The 24,232-nt window shown below is 38.1% G+C and overlaps 1 protein-coding gene across 1 annotated transcript in view; it reads right to left on the reverse strand.

Annotated features, from left to right (window-relative positions):
- Nucleotides 1-23,933, reverse strand: part of limk2 (LIM domain kinase 2) — a 44,518-nt gene extending 20,585 nt beyond the window's left edge. The window contains exons 1-3 of the mRNA XM_088335861.1: nucleotides 23,768-23,933; nucleotides 23,516-23,612; nucleotides 9,097-9,232 (exon numbers count right to left, since the gene is read on the reverse strand). Of these exons, the coding sequence (XP_088191987.1) occupies nucleotides 9,097-9,232; nucleotides 23,516-23,612; nucleotides 23,768-23,783 (249 nt within the window). The 5' untranslated portion in view covers nucleotides 23,784-23,933. The remainder of the gene's footprint in view (nucleotides 1-9,096; nucleotides 9,233-23,515; nucleotides 23,613-23,767) is intronic.
- Between the last annotated feature and the right edge of the window lie 299 nt (nucleotides 23,934-24,232).

Consider the following 24,232-nt stretch of genomic DNA (forward strand, 5'->3'; position numbering starts at 1 on the left):
TGATGCTTCAGATACTCAATTAGATCAAAGGAAGGTTAGTTTTAGACCTTCTCTAACTAGCTAAACTGTTTGTAGCTATCTGTTTATAGCAGGGGTCGGGAACCTTTTTGACTCAAAGAGCCATAAAAGCAAAAAATATTAATTTTGTTTTGGGAAAAAGCCACACCATATATTATGAGACAAATTTACTAAATTGCTAAACCCGCGCCCCAGACAAAAGCTTAGTCTTCAGCACATTTATTTTTGATGATTTGATAAAAATTATGAAAAGAGAATAATGCCAGAGCCCCTGTCCCAAAATCAACAAACATAGCACTTTAAACTTGTCTCTTTCTTGCAATTACTCAAGATCGGTTAAACTCCTTTTGACCCTTTTTTTCATACATATTGGTTTCAAAACCAGATGCCAGCAGTTATTGTGTAAAAACGTCACAACATTCTGCAAATAGGGAGCCTGATGATCTCACTTTTGGCGCAGACGGCGTAGGGCGAGAGATGGGAGGGAGTGCTTGCACTTTTTGCATAGCTCCACCCATCCCTCCCACTTACCCAATCAAATGACTAAGTTCTCTTCCGGTGTTTTGGCGTATTTACAGTTCTGTGGATTCATCATAAGGTATCTGAACACTGAACACAGATTATATAGTGAGCTTTTATATAATAATAATAATAATAATAATAATTTCCTTGTATTGTCATTCTGTGTAACAATGTACACAGAACGAAATGTCGATTGCACCTGACCCGATGCAGCCGCAGCCAAGAGAGGGCGCCGCCGACCACTTTTTAAGTCTTAGGAATGACTCGGCCGGGGCGCGAACCCGAACCTCCCAGTCTCAAAGCGGGCGCCTTACCATCTAGGCTACTGAGCTGGTATACAGGATTCTTTAGCGTTGTACAGCCAAAACGTGTTTTTTTCCCCCTTTTTTTGTGTGACACCTTGACTGTAAATTGTAGTGAAAAACGTGCCCTATATATACTGCGAAGTAATTCCAATCTATTTGTCTTTGGTTTGGCTCTGCGTGTACCTGAAAATGATAAACACCTCAAGTTTTGAACAAGATGGAGGAATTTTGCATGCAATCAAATTTGTCTCTGAGCCACAGATACCCATAGAAAGAGCCATATATGGCTCGCGAGCCATAGGTTCCTGACCCCTGGTTTATAGCTATAACATCATTGCATAGAGATTTTGTAATTATCCATTGGCCTTTCGGCACAATTGGCAAACAGAATGTACAATTAGAACATTAGAGAGCTGGTTGCTGGAAATGAGCTTTCATACACATTTGTAGATATTGCATTAAACAGACATTTGCAGCTAAAATAGACATTAACCACGTTAGCAATGTGTGGGGTGTTATCTTTGAAAAAAGCAACAGTACTTCAATTTTTATCATAATCAATAAAGTATATTTCATTTTATTACATATTTTTTACAAATATTTTATTTCATTCCAAGGTGAGTTTTGTGTTACTAGTTTTTTTTAAAGGTTTTCATTATGGAACATACAAGAGAACAAAGAAAGGACACTTTAAAGCAAGGGTCTTCAATGTGTTGCCAAAAGGCACCAGGAAGCACTCTAAAAACACCTGAGTATCCCGGGGACAAGTTCTGAAAATAAATCACCGGTAAAAGGTCCTTGCGATTTTCTAGTAGATTTTATTTCTAACTGACACAATGATTTAGTGGTTGATTAAACTCGTAACAATTACAACCTGGTAATATAACAGTACAGTAACAAAACGTTAGTTCAAAAATGTATTTCAAAATAGTAGCCCTCTGCGTCAATTAGTAACAAAAAGTAGCTCTAGGCTTCAAAAAGGCTCATGTCCCCTGCTTTAAAGTGTACCCATTCTGGATAAAGGAAGCAATGTTTAAAGTTTGTCAAGAAAACGTTTTTTTAAAAAAAGTGTATTTTGTGGCACCGATTGGATTAAAACCTAACTCACAGAACATAAGTCAAATTTCCAGGCCATGTCTGATGTCATGATCTCACATCATTGAAAGCAGTCTCCTCATTTAAACTCAGCATTTTGAGACAAATTATAGTCATTCCAGAAACTAATAATAAGTGCCGCCTGTTTGTTTACAAACCTGATTAGAAAGGTTTTGGATTTTACTATACTTAAAAGGTTTTTCTAATTTAACTATTGATTCCTTTTCTAACTGTTTATCCACGCGAGGGTTCGTTTTTCTAATTACTGTATTTCCACGACTAAGCCGCAAATAAAAGTTTTCATGATCCCTACAGCTTAAGGAGAGTTAAATTCAAGACTTTTTAAATGTATTTTGAAATAAAATTTAAGACCAAGTCAACAAAAAACAAAAACAAAATATTAAAAAAAAAGAAAAAAAAGAAATCACAAGTATTTGTTGCACACAATACATTGTGCCTTGTACACATGACCTAGCACAGCTTTTAGCCATGGCAAAAAAAACGGTGATCGGAAAGCCACTTTCATTAAATTTACACTTTCCCCTAGTACAAAATAAAAGTCTCTGTCCAAAGTTGCTATGTGTAATGAGGGTAGACCCAAGAGATGCCTCTGCTCTGAAAGGCCCAACTGAAACCACATAACCGTTTTGATAGTTCCATTACTGTGGTCACACCATGTTGCCACAAAAGTAAATCAGGAAATTATTAAAAAGGACAAGAAACAAATGTTACTAAAATCTTTTCATTTTAGACAAATATAATTCTTATGAATGGGTTGACACTTTAAAAACTTTTAAAAATGGAATTGAAGACATTTTAAAGCCAATTAAGGCCTTACTTTTAGAATAATGAATTGAATGCCTTTTAAGACTTTTCAAGGAGCCGCAGAAATCCTGGTTTTAGATTTTCTTCAGAATGTGTAGTTCGGTGCGTGTCTTATTTCATCGGTGGTGTTGTTGTCATATAGAGGACACCATGATACAGGGGAAAGAGTAAACATTGATTGATTGTATATGAAAGAACAAGTATATTTTAGGTACAATTTTCTTATTCAAAAATAATTATTAATATTGAGAAAAATGCCATATTGCTCAATTGATTTACCGGTAATGATTATTTTCTCATGCCTCTAAATGAGGATTCAGGACCATCAAGTCAAGAACTAATCAATTGAAAAACAGCTTCTACCTTAAGTCAATAATCACCATCATTGTTGCAAAATTAAACCTTGGTTAACTGTGCTTAAGATGGGGATTGTGCAATAATGACAAATGACGATTAAGTTCTTTATTTTTGTATGCAATATTACTTGTTTTTTATACCGTTGTGATATGTGATATTTTATCTGGTCGTAAATGTTTGTTTACCATCAGGGAGATCACTTTTGAATATTGTTGTGCATTGACATGTTACAATGACAATAAATCATATTCTTAATTCAATTATATAGGTCAAATATATGGTAATAAATTAAAAACACATTTAAAAAAAAACTGAATACTGAAGGGTTTAGGATTTATTTTTCGCATTGTAAAGCTGGACAGCAAAATCCAGATGAGCTGACCTTTTCATTTAAATGAATAACACGGAATAAATAATTGAGTCTCGATGACACAGTTGCATCCTAGATATCTGGAGGACCAACAAATATTGATTTAAAGGTGAGATTCTGTCATCAATTAAATCTTTTGGCATCCACCTTGAGTATGCGATGCGGTTTATTTTTTGTATTTTATCCTTTTTTTAACAGTATCTGCAATGCCATACAATTTCTGGAGATGTGTTTTACCTTTTTTCATAGTCTCAATCGCCCTAAACATTATACTGTATATCAAAAATAATGCACATACGTCCCCTAGTGTTCACAATTTATGCCACTTTTCTTCATGAATACATCAAAATGTTGCATGAGATTTTGGTAACCGTAATATGGATTGTCAGAGCATGACAAACATTTTCCTGAATGAACCAGGCATTCATTATTTTGCTTAAGCAAGAAAGCATATTAAAAAGGATTTGCTAAATTTCTCCCTAATTGATTTTAACTAATGTAATTAAGTCATTTTAAAAATATTTCAGAGTCAAACTACATAGGGCAGCAAGCATTTCAAGGAAAACAAACTGCCAGGATTAGATCATTTTTATCATATGTTAAAGCGGGGTTTGACCCAAAAGAGCCATAAAAGCAAAACAATTTTTCTTTTTTTGAAAGAGAGCCACACCATATACAGTAATCCCCTGGTTGTCGGGGTTAATGGGTACCAAAACCACCCGCGAAAAGTGAAAATCCGCGAAGTAGCGACACCCCTTCAAGAATGCTTAAAAAAAAAAGTTAAAAAAATAAATACAATTTTATTTTTTTATTTTATTTTTTTTTTTAGACCCGCGAAGCTCTGAACCCGCGAACGTGTAGCCGCAAAGTAGTGAGGTATTATGACAAGTTTTTTTTTTTAATATAAAATGTCAGAACATATTGCAAACAAGGATACCAATGTATTTACCTTCAGTGCAGATGGCTCTGGGTGAGAAGAAAGAGTGCGCGCCCATCCCAACTGCTCACCCAATCAAATTGCTCAAGGTGTTTTTATAGAGTTTTGTTTTGGGTTAAAGTTTGCTCTGTGGCCTTTCATCATAAAGTGTCTCAACAACAAACAGATTGTTTAATGAACTTCCATATGAAATATTATTTAGCGATTTATAGCCACAATGGGGTGTCTTAGTGTCACACCTTGACTGAAATTGCATTCAAAATTGTGTCCTATGTGTACTGGACCGAACCCTTTGTGCATCAGTATTGTCTGGGATTTGCATGTGCGACAATCAGCTCTGCATAGAACAATATATTATATAGTTGCACAAGTTGTATTTTATCTCCAAGCCATATGTAATCATTAAGAGCCATACATGGTTTCTGAGCTCTATGGTCCCAACCCCTGTGTTAAAGCGACTTAGCTACAAGAAAATGTAGAGTTACAACTTTTGTTTGGTCATAGATCATTTAGCAGGATTCTCTTGATGGCACAGAAAAGATTTTAAGAGCTTCACAATTTCATATTTCTGATCATTTTTTGCTTTGAGCATTTCAAACTTGTTTACATCTTGTCGCTTCGCTTTTCACTTTGAAATGCTGCCTTGTCATGATTCTGTTGTTGCTCGCCTTCCAGACATTCCATTGAATGGTGCTAAATTTCCCATTGCAAATTGTTGTGGCTTTGATTACGCAAACAACAGACATGTTAATTTATTTGCATATTTGCATATTACAGCTCCTTAAAAAAAACACTGCAATTTTTTTCACATTTGAAATACGCCCTATTTTGAGATCGACTTTTGATCCATTGCTTTGAGTGAGCAATCAAGTTTGCTTCTACCTGTAACCAGTGTTGGTACTAACGTGTTACAAAACAATGTGTTCCTGGAACACAATTACTTTTCTCAGCAAGGAGTACAATAACGCGTTACTAGTAAAGTATTATAACTCGACTTCAGTTATAATGTGGTGCGTTACTTCGCAATTTACAAAGGGGGCATCTGTAATGACAAAGTTCTCTTCTCGCTTATTGTCATTCCTTCGCACACGATTTCCAAACAAAAAAATGTTTTTCGTCATGGAGATACTCTTCCAAACCTATACACTCGAATGTACGCTGTGTTAAAAAATATAAAAAGAAATACTGAAATCGGGAGTCAGTTTATGTGAGCATACTTGGTTGGGTCTCGAATAGCAAATGTGTCTCGAATATATTTGCTTAGAGCAAATATACCGGTAATTGATTTCCTTTTAATAAGGATAATCCGTCTTCTATCATTAAAGACTATTTACTGTCGAGAAACTGACAACCTATGCATTTTGATTGTTTCTAATCCATAAGCCATCTCAACACAAACTGATTATTTTTCCACTAGCAGATCATTAATTCAATAATTAATTAACCAACACATTATTTAACTTACTTAACCAGGGCAGCACGGTGGCGCAGTGGTTAGCGTGTGTGCAGCACAGTTCTGAGGTCGTGGGAACCTCCTGCGTGGGTTAAAATCCAGCTACCGGCCTTACTGTGTGGAGTTTGTATGTTCTCCCCGTGCTTGCACTCCGGTTTCCTCACACATTCCAAAGACATGCATTTCAGGTGAATTGGCCGGTCCAAATTGTCCCTAGGTGTGAATGAGCGAGCGAGTTGTCTGTCCCTGTGTGCCCTGCGATTGGCTGGCAACCAGTTCAGGGTGCCCCCTGCCCGATGATTGCTGGGATGGGCTCCGGCACCCCCCGCGACCCTACTGAGGATAAGCGGTGCAGCTAATGAGATGAGATGAGATTACTTAACCAAATAAATACACATACAAATACAAATGCTAATTACATATTTTCATTGGGATTTCTCATATTGCATTTTAAATCGGGTTTATTGTAAAATAAAACATTTGTGAAAATGTACATGATGTAGCATAATAAGAACATAACATTTGAAATGAATACAATTATCTGCTAATTATTTGCAATAATACCGATTCATTTACTTGTTTTAATATATTTTTTTTTAAATACAGCGATGACTTTTTTTGCAGTTAACAGTTATGTTAATTAAACGATTATTTTTTGCACCTAAACAAGGGTAAAAATGCTATCGGACTTTAATTGCATTTTACCATACACAAAAAGTTTGAAATTACCGACGGTTCCCCCAGGATTTTTTTATTCAAGACTTTTTACGACCTTTTCAAGGCCACATCCCATGACATTTAAAGGTGGGGTGCATAGTTAGAAGTATCATTGGAATATTTTAAATTCAATATTTTCTCTATTAAGTTTGTGTTAAGAATGCCCAACTGAGTTCAAAGAGCCTTTATATACTTTTTGCTTTTATCTTACTTTTCATGTGTTCCGGCCACTGTGTGCGTTTAGCTTGGCGAACGGAGGGAGGATGGAAGTATAGTGAGTGATTTTACACGTGACTATGTTTCAAATACAGTCCAAATGTTAACCAAACCCCCTAAAGATGAAAAAAAGAAGAGTTTTTTGAGTGCAATCAAGAGAGACATGTTTGTGCATGCGGCATTCAAGCAGCTTGACAGAGAATGCATTTATGATTTCAGCCATACGTTTCAACATTTTGATTTAGGCACACTATCTTTAAAACCAATCTCGCACCTTTCCTGGCATACAGACGCAGGAGGCGGTCGTCGAGTCATGATGGACCCGGGTAATCAATGCCATCTGGTTGCGACGGCAGGGACTTTAAATACCCGCTTTGCCCGCACCAAAGGAGCTAGGAAGGTATTGCGAATTTGGCGGATGAGGTTTGGTTGGCAAGGGCGGCTGTACCGCACAGGCATTGGGGGGGACTGGACCTGGGCCTAAACTAATGGTGGGACTGGGGTAGATGCGAGTGAGACCGCGTGGGGTTCAGGTATGGACCTACCCATACACTGAGGAGACACGTGTGCAGCACCCGTTAAGAGTAAGGGGCAGAGTACGGAGCCCTGGCACCCCCTGGGGAACGCTGCAGAACAGGACGTGATGATCACGCTGCGTAAATCATATCCTGGCGGCAATGACCCGGCTGCCCCGGCCCTTAAAGCCTGCAGGCACTCCAGCTCCTCTTAGGCTGTCAACGGGTGGGCGCGGAGGTGAGTGACTGTGTGGGGGCGAATCGAAACCTGTTCGAGGTTCGGGATCACAGCCGGGTGACCCCACCCACTCATTCCCTGGTATAGAATGAACCCAGTTATACTTAAAATCCCTCAACCACAACGCGTTAAACCTACTATTTCCAATCCCAAAGTTACTCAGACGACGACAGCGTCTTAGAGACTGACTGTTCGTAAAGCTCCAAGGTATTGCTGCATTTTTGAAAATGCGGAAATCTGGATTTTCCAAACACGAAATGCATTTATCTCAGATTAGTGAACTCGGAGAAAATGAAAATTATTTTTTTCAACAGAACGTTTCAGATTTTTATGAGTTTACCTATTATGCAGTTGTTACCGCTAGCACACAGATAAGACAGGGAAAAATTAAGACATTTGAGAGTTAAATTTAAGACTTGTAGACAAAATTGAAGACCCTTTCAATGCCTAAATTTGCAGTTATAAAATTTAAGACTTTCTCAAATTTATAAGACTTTCGGGAACCTTAGTCATATTATATATTCAAATGCATATTTAAATATATTAAAGACTACAAACGATGCAGTTGCAGAATTAACTTCTTTATTATTAAACATTGTACTGCACTTTCCAAAACTGAAGCTTTTGCATTTGAAACACGCTTTTGCATGCTCCAAGTGCTTTTCAGTTGACAAGCTCATGCGGCTTCAACTGCATGAGCCTGAACATGATGTGGCCCCCCCAAACCGCAATCTGTGTACAGGAGCTGGTCAGCTGGAGAGAACTTGAGGCCTCAAGGGGGTAACCACTTCCCAAACGGCTGCCATGTTCGGCTGCAGCAATGTAATCGTATAGCTCTTCTGCAAACGTAATCGCCGCAAAACGCTTTCCTGGTGTGGCTGTTTGCATTCATCCAAAGTCGAAGGCAGAAACTCGAACACTGAGTGCTCTGACACGCTCTGCGGGCGTTCTGGTATTATCTAATTAGAGGGAGCGATTGGAGGTGCCTGACTAAAGAGCTGAATATTGGTCGCAAAATACGATTTGATTTTCACACTTTACAAAGCAAAATAATAAGGCAGGTATCGGTATAGTTGAGGAGTGGGAAAGAAAGACTAGCAAGTCACATTAGCTCAATACAATTGGCTATGATGAAAATCTGGATATAGTGAAAATAAAATAAATTCAAACAATAATGCAATCATGTAAAAAAAAAGCACAACAGCTCTATTTTCAATTGCTGGATTTATACATGTATAACGCGCAGTTGTATATAACTAGTATGGTTTAAAAATCAGGATAAAAATGTTATTAACATTTTTCTTAGCTCAAGCGTTTATTCACCACATTTTTAGTGGAAAATTATTATTATTATCATTTTTTTATTTGCTAAAATGGTCAGCGGGCACCCAACCATGGTTTGCACATCCCTACTTTTAGACCTTTGCTGGGTGAATAACTGATTTACTGTAAATGTGTTAGAGAGTAAAATTAAAGAAATGTAAGGGTAATTAATTTGGCTATAAATGTATGAAGATATGTGATTTACCATTGCAGGTCCAGTCATGAGCAGAGAGCATCCATGGCACAGTTCTCCAAACCTCTCCCAGTAGTGCTTGCGACAATATAACTTGCCATCTTTCTCATAATACCAGTTGGTCAGGTGGTCACAGCATACAGAGCACCTGCAAAGACACAAACAGGTCAGGTCAGCTTTTAGGTTTTATCTGAAATGTCTTTAAGGGCCTCCTAAATCGTGTACTAGTACTGATTGAACAGAAAAAGGAAAGTATCTGCTCGAACCAGTTATCTTTAAACGTGTCTTTTTACCGTGCCAATTGTTATGTAACAATTGATCAGGAGGTCTCCAATTGTTGACATGATTTGAGGTTTAAAGTCAGCGAGGTTAGTGAATCCAGCCGGTTGTTTATAGAGTGCCACCTTATCTGGGTCAGCACATTAACCTTTTGGTCAAAGGTCTAATTCTTTTGTAAGCCAAGATAAATCCAAGCCTTAGTCACAGACTGTTTCAGTATCACAAGCCAGACTTCAAATAAAGCAATTAAAAAGGGGAAGTTGCAATGAGAGTAAATGGTTCATGATCATTCAACTGTCCTCGGGTGTCTCCAGGAGGGATGTCGGGGAAAATAAATAGTCATTAAAGGGACCATTTTATGGGGCAACTGAGGAAAATGCAGAGGACTGCTGACTGGGAAACATCTGCGGATCGTGAACTTTTGCTAAACAAGATTTACTGGTTAGGCAAAACTGGGCGGTGCTTTTGGATGCCGGTGACAATTGAGGACAGAGTGCGCTGATTAGGTCACTAAAGTGCTGCTTTTTAAAGCCGTGTGGACGTGCAATCCTCTAAAGGTTTTTCAATCTCTTTCTTTATTCCTGTATGGTTCAGGAAGTATTGCAAAAGTATAACCGATATTTTGTCCTTGTTTCACTTTTCTTGCTGATCTCTGAATCGCTAATCCAGCAACCATTCCAAGTATGCCGTGTGACATGATTAATCAGATGTAGACCACTGATGGTGCATTCAAGCGTCCTTTCCGGGCCTCTTGCTGCAGCACAGAGTTGATGATACAGGTTTACAATGGCATAGACCATTTCCAATCCTTTTTGTCTAGAGTTTATGTTTCATAACGTATAGTTTTAACCGATTGTTTACAATTGCTGGTGGTTGAGTTACCTTTCCACTAATTGTAAAATAGAACCACAAACTAAAACCTTATTTTTTTCATAGTCTCTTTTTTCAATAAAATGATCTAAAATTTCCGCCTTACTGTGGAATAAATAATAACTTACTTAACATTGAGAATCATTTTCATGACTAACGACAATGACAAAATAAAAACGTAACCATAAGGAGTAGGGCTGCATGATTAACCAAACTCTAATCGACATTGCGATTAACGTAGTCCGATTGTATATTCGCATAACACCGCATTATCTTTCAAGAATTTATGGACCGCGACCTTAACGACGCGCCCCAGAAAAGAGTGCTGTTTACTTAAATTAAATCCCTGTAAAATTCACGTAAAATCTCAATGCAAGCCGTACTGTTTGGAGAATCTGGATGGTCTCTTTTGAAAAGAAACACTCTGACATTTTGTCCCCAACTGAAATAATCACCGCAAGTCCTACGAACATTGACTTATCTAAGTTGGAACACACCGAAATAGAAGGTTTTTATTCTTGTCTCTATTTTCTTTTTGCAGTCACATGCGTGCAGATGAGTAACATTGGCTTCTTAGCTTTAAAACAGCCGAACAATATCGTGAAGCCTTGCTCGGTCCCAGGGCAAAGTTGACAGGCCGGTTAAAGCATGTCAAAAGTTTTAACCTTTGAAATCATAGGTGGGATAAAAAAATGATCCTATGGCTTGTTGTTTTTCAAAATCTTTAAAAGTAAAAAAGTTATCCTGTCATATTCCCAGTAGTCTTTATTAAACATGTTATAATGATGCCAATTAGTATTTTCATCCCCCCACTAACTACCGAGCTCAACTCATGGAAGAACGTATGTACTGGTAGGTCATGCATCCAAGGGTTAAATACTTATTGAAATAAATAAATAAATAATAACACAGAAAACGCACCTTTCCTTTCAAAATCGAAAATCGCATCTAAATTGCAACACTGGTCTGAAAAATAATTGGAATTTGGTTTTTTTCTCTAAATCGTGCAACTCTAATAAGGAGAGCATTTGATGGTTTTAAGACTATTTTCCACCATAGCTTTAACTTGTTCATCTAGTAAAATAAGAAAAAATCTTCCAGGTGGGGTGGATGCGTCTTATAAAAGTTGAAAGTCCCTGGTTCAAAGTGGAAACATTTGTTGGCCTGGAGAGGGATGGGCGCCACCACACTGTCTTTGCCCAAGACACCACAGGAAGTGGTGCCCGTACAACCCCAGTGGTTAAGGGAACCCAAATATGTGTTAACAATGGCCAACTGAGTTCAAAGAGTCTTTTTTTCCAACCCTGCCTATCTGCTTTTATCAGAGCATTTCGAGACTCGAAACACATTAGGAAGCAGGAAACAGGAGGGGGGGATTGACGAGTGAATTCTGCTCACCCTTGCCCTTTTTATGTTAGTGAAGCTTGAAGAAGGTGAAAGTAAGAAAAGAGTGTTTCAAATACAGTCCAAACGCCAACTCAAACCCCCCAAAATACGAAAAAAGAGGAGTTTATTCGAGCCCGTCAAAGAAATGCTCGCACAACATGAAGAGCTTGACAGAGGCTGCAATAATGACACAAACCTAGAGATGGCGGTAGCGAGTAAGAAAGTTCCAAATTCTGTACAGCACCAAAATTGGCAACGGATTTTTCTACACAGTAGCAAACAATAGACTAATTTTCTCAGCAAAAAAAATACAAAATGACACCTTTACACAATTAGAATTATCTGCCATTTGCTATATAATCCAGGATCATTTATTTTGAGCATTATTTTTATTTGCTGTGTGGAAAAATATACTGAATAGCCCTTCGTAAACACATTATGGTTTCTTAAGTGAAGACATTTTCCATAGAAGAGTTTTAAAAAAACGTATGATTTATTGTTATTGTTGAATATAAGTGCATATTACACTGTATGACGCTTAAAAATAATTGAAAACGGCCTTGAATCCATACAGACAACAGAGCTTTGTTTAGAACAAAAACTCAGGTGGTTCTCTGATGAACAATGTCAGCCAGCAACACTCCAAAGTAAACATTCCTGATTTTCTTCAAGCCACATTCCTGTTGGAGCATTAGCTTTTGTTTGGATCATGGTAGGTAGTGTGACTTTTAATAGTGGGCAATAGAGGGAGTGTTTTACCGTTCTTATCTCAGGGTGAGTTATTGTTGCAAATCCTCTAAATAACAGGGGTGCGATGAGTGACAAAATGAGATTTCCGTTCAAATGACAGGAAACGCCTGTAGGTAATTGACTTTTGTCTATAGTGTATCGGTGCAAGTGACCTTTGATTCTAATTTTTAACAATAAAATTACTATGACGTAAAGGTCATTAAACTATTCAGGGTTCATACACCCATTTAATGGCCAAATTCAAGCACTTTGGGGACTTTCAAAGAAATTTTAAAAAAATATTTCCAGTACCATTAAAAGAAGAAATCCTGAGTGAGTCGTGTATTTTGCAGATGTACAAATATATCTGTGATTTACATGTGTGAATCTTTAATCTTGCATTTGCATTAATCAAAACGTATGAATTTTAAATATTGAGTAAATCGCGAATGTGTTTGTGGATCTGAAAAATACGTGTGTAAATATTTCTGAGACAAATCTCTACCTATACAGCTGTTAGGTATAATGATCGATACATGTAACTTACATTTTCAGTTGCAGGAATTTCTTCCCATTACAATTTACCACTGGGAAACACAACCTTAATTTTTGCATGGGCTATAACAAATGTCCAAAATCGATAAGTAATCCTTGTACTAATGAACATTTCAAAGAGGCCTATTTTGGTGTAGCATGCATCCGTCCTCTTTAGTGCAACACGTAGGGGGCGATGACGCTTCATAGGACAACGCAATACTAACTATTGCCAGCTGCCAATAATCATGAGGGGAAAATGCAAAGCCACCAGAAAGCAGCGTCATTTTTAAGCAGACCTGTTGTCATAAATGGCAACAATTTCAAGCATTTTTGACCGCTTTACCCAAAATTGAAAATATTTTCAAACCTTGACACCACAACATTAAAATTCAAGCATTAGTAGGAATACATCGAAAAAGAAGGAAAAAAGAATGTGGCTATCATCACTAGCGACAATAATGAATCACTATTTTGTGGTTAAAGTAAAGAATATGACATCAGCTATGAAGATCTACATCCACAGAACAATTCTTGTGGTAATAAATCGCCGGCCCCCTCAGGCTGCAAGTGTGCTAATACATCAACCACTAATTACAGAGCGTTTGTTGCTTTGAGTATTCTCCACATTTCATTTACCAAACAATCAGATTGCTGTGGGCAGAATTTGAGATCATCTCGAACGAGAGTCAGCCGGTACAGCAAAATCCTAACTTTGCTGGCATTGGCAGAGATTTGGCAAAACATTTTATGGGCTAAAACGACACACTCAGCTCTGCTATTCATCCAGCAAATATTTTACTATTTATAATGGAAATGAACGCGCTTTCAGCCAAAATAGGACTTACTGCCAAAAAACATCGTTAAAATCAAGAAATCGTCAACTAAACACAAATTTGTGCAATGCTGAAATGAAAACAGGTTGTGAAATTGCACAATTTAAGATCACAATATTCAAAACGCTGAGATCCTAAAACTGAATGTGAACTCAAGAACTGTAGCCAGGTGTCCAGTCCATAAAACAGCCATGTCTGGAACCCGACTCACTGGATTATATAATCCAGCCTGCCATAGGCGTCTGTCAAAAAAAGAAGCAAGTCTACAGGTAACTTCTATCGAAAGATGGATGAAAAGTTTATTTATATAATATATATATATATATATATATATATATATATATATATGGGCAGTACGGCGGCGCGGTGGTTAGCGCGTGTGAGGCACAGTTCTGAGGCCATGAATTCAAATCCAGCTACCAACCTCCCTGTGCGGAGTTTGCATGTTCTCCCCGTGCTTGCGTGGGTTTCCTCCGGGCACTCTGGTTTCCTCCCACAGCCCCCCCCCAAAAAAAAAAAAAAAACCATGCATGTTAGGTTAATTGGCCGGTCCAAATTGTCCCTAGGTGTGAATGAGTGAGCGAATTGTCTGTCCCTGTGTGCCCTGCGACTGGCTGGCAACCAGTTCAGGGTGTTCCCTGCCCACTGCCCGGAGATGGCTGGGATAGGCTCCAGCACCCCCGCGGCCCTACTGAGGATAAGCGGTGCAGATAATGGATGGATGTATATATATTATATATATATATATATATATATATATATATTGCCCTGCGATTGGCTGGCAAACAGTTCAGGGTGTCCCCTGCCCACAGATGGCTGGGATGGGCTCCAGCCCCCCCGCGACCCTAATGAGGATAAGCGGTACAGCTGATGAGATGAGATGAGATGAGATGATATATATATATATATATATATATATATATTATTATTTTTTTTTTTTTAACTTAAATAAATGCATACCAAATGCTCTCTCCAGCAGCTGTAGGGGTGTAAATGTGTAAAAGAGCTGGTGTCCAGCATGCAAACTGAATGAGTTAGTACCAGGAAATAGACATTCGCATTTTGCAACGTGATGTGTCCATTTAGTAATATTGCACAGACTTTAAACCCTGATGATGGGTACCTAGCGCCTTGTTTTAGGTTCAGATGGTGGTCAGAACGCAATGACACCAGGAGGGGACGGGTCGCGAGCTAAGGTAAGACATGGTTGCTATCGGGGTCGGGGAAGGGACGGGCCGACCCAAGAAAACTCGCAAGCCGCCACCGATAAGACGAGCGGCAGTGCGAAGGGGCGGGATGGTAAACACTGCGCTTTGACGGAATGCAACACTCCCAAGTATATTTTTTTCATATCTCCGTTTGTGGCTTGTATGGTGTGGCGAGTTGGTCCAGGTGTAAAACTCAATTTTTAAAATGTACTTGTTAACACATTTAGTGCCAATTGTTTTTTAATAAATGTGGTATGTTTACAAAAGATCCCTTGTCATCCACGATTATAATTCGTAGCGTAGGCTCCTAAAGTAGTCTGAATGATAAAGCATAATTCTGAGAAACAATGCTTAAGATTCTGAGTTAAAATCATTTTACTGATCTGCCCGCCTGAGAACAGAAAGTCTGCAGTCTGAGTTTGACATCCCTGCAATAAGACCTGGACTTCAGGCCAAATTTCCTTTTCGCTCTCAACTTCAAAACGAGTGGACACAAATTCTGGTTGTAGCTTTCTCTGTAGGTCCACATTCTTTATTGTTTACGCGCACACATATGGCTGCACTTAGGATGAGCCGGCGGCAGCTTTGCGCAAGCGCTATTTATTTTCAGTCTGCGTCAGTCTGTCTTATTCTTGCCCCATTTTTAAAGGGGTGTTTTTTATATACACTACATTAAAATTTATGTTTCAAGCTTAATGTAATACAATGCACCTTTAGGAGCCAAGATACATAAAATGAAGTGGTTGATTGGGTTGTCAGTGGTGTAAATACAACAGTCAGTGGGGTACTGCACTTGAATACATACGTAACATACTTCCCGAGTTGTTATTTGCAAAATCACACAATTTCCAGTTTTAGACTAAAAGACCTTTTCTTGTAAACACTTTTTGGGTTGTTTCTAACAAAATGACACATACTGGTGTTTTTATGTGCAAAATAATCTGGGTTGAATCAAGACTTGTTCTTGTAAAAAATGCTTTACAATACAATCAGACTTGTTGTAAGTTTCAAAAATGCAGTTCTTTTGGTTAATGACTTTGTTTGGTAACATTTTACTCAATTTTGTTATTCATAATACAACAACATGCGTTGGAGTTTCTCTTTTTAAGGAAACTACCAAATTTTGGAGACTTTGAAATAAAGTTGTCCATTTCTTGTTGTTTTACATAAAATGCTTTTGCTCTTATTGGGGTATAAAACAACACCCATTTTGGATAAGATTAGAATTTTTTTTTTAAACCACTTTTTGGGGTGGTTTAAAAATACAACTACCTCAATTTTAGGGTAGAGACAAAGCCTCCTCTGAACCCGTGTTGAATTAACCGAAAGTAGTGGATTAATCAACTCTTGCCCCAAATTGGGTTATTTTGTACCTAAATAAGCAAAGGTGTAATAGAGTCACAAGTATGGCATGAAAAAAAATCTCAGAACTTGTCCTGAAACCAAAAAATCACACGCATTTTTTGTTTTAAAGCGGGGGTCTCAAACTCAACGCCTGAGGGCTTTCTGTGGCCCTCATGACAATTATTTGAAGCCCAAACCTTAGTATGGTTGTGTATGTTGGAGCAGATCACACGAGTTGGATATGGATGCAACATCCGTGCCAATTAGCTCTCAAATTGCGACTTCCGTCTGAGGTGAGCTTTAAACGCGGTCTTTGACAGTCTGGGCTAGCCATTGAAAGCATGAGACAGAAAAAGAGAGAGAGAGAGAGCAATAAAGAGAGCGAGATAAAAAGACAAATGGGGCTTACTATTTTCCCTATCATTATTTACTTATGACGAATTTTTTTATCAATTCTTAATGCGGTTACTTTTAGATCGTTAGAGCAGGGGTCTCCAACATCTTTCAAGCTGAGAGCTAGTTTTTGTTACTAATTTGCGGAAAGGGCACCCAGTTTGATATGCATTACGAAAGCAATGTTTTACTATTTTACTATTATTAAATACGTTTTATTAATTAATACGTTTTTAAAATGTTATTACCATGTTGATTTCAGGGAGTAAGGCTACGGGTAAATAGACTCAATCAGCCATTAAAAAAAAGAACATTTTACTAGAAAAATCACAATGACCCAGCACAGGCAAGCTATTTTCAGAATAGGTCTGTGGGCACCATGTTGAAGACCCCTGCTTTGGAGCTTATTTGTTGCTGAAAAAAGTACTTATTTGAGAATTGTGGAATGTTTTTGTCTTGTGGAAAACCAGATGCGGCACCACTCTACCTGCACCCCCCAAGTAAGTTTGAGTTTGAGAGACTAGTTTTGAAGGAATGCAAATTATCTGAAAGTACACCACTTATGCTTCCATGCCAGTGTTGTACTTTACACATTAAGGTGCCAGACAGGACCGAGCTATAACAGAGATTCCGCTTATTAGCCCAGCTTCCAACAGCTAATTATAGTTGAGTCGGGATCAAAACTGCCACTGCTGCTGGCAATTTAAAGTCCCCCCCCAAAAAAACAACTAGCAAACATCTTTTGCAGCAAACGAAACAACAAACGCATGGGACAGACAGATCTCATCTCAGAATCGTTGTTTAGGAATGCAGACATAGCGCAGGAGGGTGCTGCTACATATAGCCCTTCAACACTGCCAGATTGACTGGAACTAAAGTGACATCAGCCTGTAAGAATGTTCTACGAGGTGGAGGTGGTCTGTTGGCAGAATGTGGACAATAGGCACCAAGCTAGGAACGTTTGGCTTGCTTTGCAGGCTCAATCCCATTTGTTTATAAACAAACCAATTTAAAAGTATTATGTTGAAATGGTGCCAACGTTTTAAGAAATTGGCATATTTATAGAAGTGACACTGCATCCATCCCACGCACGTATATCTTACCAAGCATTTGTGTATAAATTGTGAAAGTGGCTCAGCAACAGACAACATGAAATCAAAAATTAGCATCTCAGCTAGGTAGCAGATGGACACGAGCAATTGTGTGTAATACAGAAGGGAGAGCAACTCAACCTCTTAAATAAGGACATGGTTGCCTTGACTCGAGTGTATTTGCCTGAAGTAAGGCTAAAGGGGGATGGCTAAGGATAGTATGCAGTTATTTCTGTGAGATAGTTTCATTGGAGATAACTTTCACCGCCATGATTTGTAATATTCATCCAAATGTCCTCAAAAAACAAAGAAAAAGATGGAAAGCGTCCGTCTCTTTGTGAAACTTGCATACATATACATTTTTTATTTATTATATATATATATATATATATATATATTTACAATTGGAATCTGATGAGATGTTCTTAAGGCATAAGTCAACCCTAATACAATATATATACAATAATATGGTATATGGCTGAAAAGTGCCTACTAGCCTAAACCCACTTAAGACCAGAGATCTTTCAGATTTGGATATTAGCCTAAATATAGTCTGGCCCCGTTTCAACAATATTTAGTCAAAATAATTAACCCATTCAATAAGGACCAAATTAAGTCAAAAAATAGTTGTCTGGTTCAGCCTGTGTAATGTGGTTGAAATACATATATACATATAAATACAAATAATAATAATAAACGTTTTTTCTACGACCTTGGAAAGATGTATTTAGAAGTTTCGCTTTTCAACCTATTAAAGACAACATTAGATACAACGTTTGTGTTTTCAAAGCCATTACAATCATTTTTTTCTTAATAGGAATTGGTTGAGTTTCTCTTTGAAAATTAGCTTCAAAAGTCAAGAGAATTGAAATTGTCTACATTGTCAAGAACGTAGCTAGCATTGTTTACAATGAAATTAGGCAATGCACGCCACGCTAAACATGTAATGAAGACTTTAAGAATGTCAGAGCCATCCAATGTTTTATCCAAGCTTCCACAAGTCTGAGCAATCCCACAAAGTCTGTGAACATCGCTTGGAACATCAACCCTGCTTGTGACAATTGAATCATCATCAAACAGGTACAAAACTTGAATCAAGTGAAATTTTGCCAAGTTTCCGGGAATGGTATATTATTTTTTCACATTTTAATGAATTGACTAATGTACTATTGGAAATGTTGCATGGCCCACAAACGTTTGTCAGTTGTTTTACAACAACTTTTACAGGAAAAAGTATATTTTGCTACATTACACTAACATTTTCTATGTATACATTTTTTCTTTTTCATTGTTTCTTTTTTTGTTCATTTCTTTTTTTTGCTTTATTTCCCCCTTTTCCCAAGTAATTTTGTGCATAATATTATGTGAGCCGAGCTGAAAGAGATGTTTCTCGAAAAAGAGACAGAAACTTGCGCGGCAACATTGGTGCATTCATGCAGGTGAATTAGGTCACGCAGCTACGTAATGTAATTGTACAGGGATTAATAGAGTAAACCACACATGTCTCTTTATATTTTAATTTCTTTGTGATAATGAATAATATAATAATTATACATTTTTTAAAAGGATCAGGCTTCCGGTAGGGGGATGGGTGTGTGTCTAAAGCCCATTTTGATGGGGCTGATCGACCAGTTCAAGAGCGGTGACTAGCTCCTCCGTGGCATCCCGCCACCTCTCTACTCACCCCCCTCTCCTGGCACAAAAAGTCGAGCTTACATGCGCGCTTACTTTCATTTACTCAATCTCATGCTGACATTGACTTAAAAATACGGCGTTTTTAAAAAACACAGAGGGAATACACATTATTTTTACCCAATGCACTGTAATTGTGGCTGTATTTGCTATTGAATTCGCAATTTCATACCCTGCTTTCTTATGTGCTGGACAAATTTTCTTGTGCGTTGACAAGTTCTGAGCAGTACGAAATTGTGCACACGCATAGCTTGGAGGGAAAATTGGAGCCATACAAAAAGCCCAAAAAGTAGTAAAACTTCCTTTTAATCTCACAATAGTTTTCTTCTATTCTATTTAGATATTCTATATAACACGTTACAGTGGGCATTTGCACGTCACACTGGGTATTTGTATATTGTATTCTTTTTGCTTTATTATTGTATTGTTCTCATCTTAGGGATGCTGCTGGAAATGTGAATTTCCCTTCAGGGATGAATAAAGTATCTATCGATCTATCTCTCTATCCATCTTCCAACCTTTTTTTCTCAAAGATATTGCGCACCAAAAATGTGATGAGGAAATAGACGTACTGCGTAAGATGCAGGTGAGGAAAAGGAAAAAGTTCGACATGATGTGAAGCAGAGCCAGATGTTGACTTATAGAAGTGAGGAGTAAAGTCTATTAGGTTAAAGGTACTCTGCTTAAGCTTTGGCTCTAGCTCAAATAATTTCCCAACTAGACAACAGTACAGTCCAGTAAGATGATAAATAATCATCATCGTTTGGAGGAATGTAATAATGTAAGATAACCTATATATTGCCATCCAAACATCGAAATGACTCATTTCTTTCGACTTTGTGTTACACAATTCACAGCTCCAAAGAGTACACCAAAGTGTGAGTGAATTCCAACTTGTTATAATAAATTTTGCAACAATTTTGTTTAGTGGTCTGCCGTTATCTGTAAGATTAAGTGTAAATGGATGCTTGAGGGCGTGGAAAAGTCTGCACATGCTAAGAGCTAACATAAATAAGAATTGCCACGTGGTGTCAAAGTCAGGTCATGTTTATTTGTACAGCCCTTTAAAGGCAAAAAATGTCAAATAATTAGGAATATCAGTTCAACAAAAGTGGCAGCTGAATTAATATAATTGGTTCAAGTTTTGTACATATGAGAAAATGGGTGGGATTTAATGCATTTTCTTTGTCCCCCTTCCTTTCAGGCGTTCTTTTTTATTTCTGTTTCGGGGGCGGCTGTAGCTCAGGAGGTAGAGCCACTGAACCCCTAATACCCCCAATAAGCAGGTTAGCGTCTTACATGGCTGCAATACAAGGCCGCTATTGGGAAATGTGAAGCACACTGTAAAGCGCTTTGGGAAGTCATTGACTTGAAAAGCGCTATATAAATGCAGATCATTCCATAGGTCACATTTACACATGTACACAAAGAATACAACGGCCTGAAATATTTTTTTTTTTAAATGAATGAATGAAATGAGAATAGTATCCCTACACCAGGGGTCGGGAACCTTTTTGACTCAAAGAGCCATAAAAGCAAAATATATTAATTTTATTTTGGGAAAGAGCCACACCATATATTATGAGACAAATTTACTAAATTGCTAAACCCGCGCCACAGACAAAAGCTTAGTCTTCAGCACATTTATTTTTGATGATTTGATAAAAATTATGAAAAGAGAATAATGCCAGAGCCCGTGTCCCAAAATCAGCAAACATACCACTTTAAACTTGTGTCTTTCTTGCAATTACTCAAGATCGGTTTAACTCATTTTGACCCTTTTTTTTCCACACATATTGGTTTCAAAACCAGATGTAAGCAGTTATTTTGTAAAAACGTCACAACATTCTGCAAACAGGGAGCCTGATGTGCTTATCTATGGCGCAGACGTAGGGCGAGAGATGGGAGGGAGTGCTTGCACTTTTTGCATAGCTCCACCCATCCCTCCCACTCACCCAATCAAAAAACTTTAAGTTCTCTTCCGGTGTTTTGGCGTATTTACAGTGTGTTCTGTGGATTCATCATAAGGTATCTGAACACTGAAGACAGATAATATAGTGAGGTTTTATATAACGGATTCTTTAGCGATGTACAGCCAGAACAAGGTTTTTTTTTTCTTTTCTTTTTTTTTTCGTGTAACACCTTGACTGTAAACTGTAGTGAAAAACGTGCCCTATATATACTGCCAAGCACAATATTTATGTCAGCTTTGGTTTGGCTTTGCGAGTCTTTAAACAGGATTAATAGCTTACGTTTTGGACGAGATGGAGAAAATTTGCATGCAATCAAATTTGTCTCCGAGCCACAGGTACTCATAGAAAGAGCCATATATGGCTCGCGAGCCATAGGTTCCCGACCCCTGCCTTACACGCACACTTTGTTATGCACTTTGTCTTGTTGTTGCTCTCAATTGGACTTTTTGCATGATTTCAGTTATTACCAATGTCTATTGTTGATGCCCTTGCAACATCCATTGCAGCCTGTTCATCCTGGAAGGAGTAATTCTTATTTTTCCTCATGATGACGTTTTTTTATTCTTTCCTTGCCCTCTTGTAGGTTCCAGATCGGGGAACGTTATAATGGAGGTGTGTTCAAACTTTTAAGACTTTTTGTGATTAAGGGCTACACAAATAAATGTAACGCGACTTTACATGTGACATTTTACATAAAAATACAAGTGAATAGTACATTTAGGGTCCATTTCAGAAGGGTACTATACAAATCTGTCTGTTACGCTATCTTCCGTCTTCACTGCCTCCCTAAATAAGCTAAGCAGGAGAGTAAATGGATGGACATGTCCACGGGCATCTCACAAAATACCACAGTAGTTGATAATTAATTCTCACACTAGACTTTGCAAGGGTTGTGTCATCATTTTCTCATCAGCAGAGGCAATCTTTTCTAAAAGCAGGCAAGAGAATGCAAATTATACTTCAGTGTACATACATGTAGGATCACCAGCCTTACAAGTTGTATTCTCCCATGAAAAGGTAGTACAATGTATTACTCACAAATACAACTTCAACTACTCGTTATCACTCATCAAAGTAAAGCACATGGCACAAGCCGCTGACCAATGTTCAGTCTGGATTCCAATTGCTGTAACCACGAGGGGTGGGCGATACAGGGTATTTTGGTATCGATCTGATCCAAGTAAATACATGGTAGTATTAATCGACACTGATCTAATACACCTACATTTCGCTTGGAAAGGATGTGATCATTGAATAATTGAACATTTCCTGTTTGAGTTTGTTTCGAATTACGATAAACACGAAATAAACATATTAGACACTAAAATTGTTTCATTTTTATTAAATAAGTACAGAGCAAACTTAAACTGTATAAAAAACAGAATGATTTCTAGTTGAGCTGTTTCAGAACAAAAGTCAGTAATGCAAAAAGAGTCCATTGTCTCTATTGCTATAGTTAGTGACAACAGATTTAAAGGTTTTTGTTACATCTTCACATTTTTTTGGTAACAGCTTGTTGCTTTCTGCAGGGTGAGCTTTTTTCATGTGTTCGTGTCAATTTGTGATGTTGCCACAGTGACAGACAACTTTAGCACACATAATACACCTGGCATTGTCCTTTTGTATAGTTGAAAAAAACAGTCCAGGCAACGCAGCGCTTCTTAAGCATCTGGTACAGGTGGGCGCATAGGTTTAGCCCTGTCCCCTGTCTGCCAGGCGGGATGTAGCAGCAAGACGTACTCAGGCATAAACATATAGAGTGGCCGAGGGTGCTAGGTTAGGGAAAGATCCCCGATCCAAGTACTTGCTTAGTATCCATAACATGGATATTTGAATATATCTGCCTACCCTTTGTAACTGCCATTGAGCAGTGTGACACGGTAAAGTCCTACTTTGACAACGCAACCAACATCACTCCTGTTTAGTCTATGACAGAAGCTTCGGAGATTGTCTTCAAGGACAAGCCCAAAACAATGACATGATGACCACGAAAGCGTTGTGTAACATTCTTGCAAAACAAAACATTAATTTCAAGCCAGCCACGATTGATGGGCATCACCGCAAAGCTCAGATGCGCTTCTGATGTTTCAACTTACTGGAAGCAGGCGCCGTGCCAAGTGTCTTGCAAGACCTTCATGCGGAACGGCTCGTGGACTCTCGTTCCACATCCCGCACAATAACACTCGTCTGTATCTGCAACACACAAATCAAATCCCAATTGTTGAATAAAACAAACACTCGAATCGATCGGGTACGAAAAATATACAAGCGCAATACATTGATGCTTCTTGCTAAAATAGCAACAATAAATCATTTCGAGCCATCTTGAACCTGAACTAATTCCTTACCTTCCACGTCTTCCATCTGCTCAATAAACGAGCGTCGTTAGTACGCTTTTAAACGCGTTGCATAGTGCGAAAAACTGCATCTGTGTGGAATTACACTCCGCGCCTCGTAGCTCCCGGTGAAAAATAAGGCTGAAACACAGAATGAGTGACGTCATATTGGCTACGAATTCCAGTGCCCGAAAGCGGAAGTGCTCCATTGCAGCACCTGAAAAATTGGAGAATACCGAATAAGTACAACAACACGACAGTAGCGCCCCTTGCTGGCAATATTCTAAAACTACAACAAATCGTCCATTGAGTTGTACTTTTTTAAATCCATGGATCTATTTTTCTATTTCTTTCGCCCTTTTCCCTTAACAGGCAACTAATTAGAGTCGCAGGCCTCATTGAGTTAAAAAATGTGGCCAAAGGATCATGGAAACCTGTACATTCTTTTTCATTTATGACTAAATATACATGCAGACA

The sequence above is a fragment of the Urocampus carinirostris genome, chromosome 5 (assembly GCF_059441175.1).
Source record: "Urocampus carinirostris isolate Australia breed hairy pipefish chromosome 5, RoL_Ucar_1.0, whole genome shotgun sequence".
Taxonomy (NCBI): domain Eukaryota; kingdom Metazoa; phylum Chordata; class Actinopteri; order Syngnathiformes; family Syngnathidae; genus Urocampus; species Urocampus carinirostris.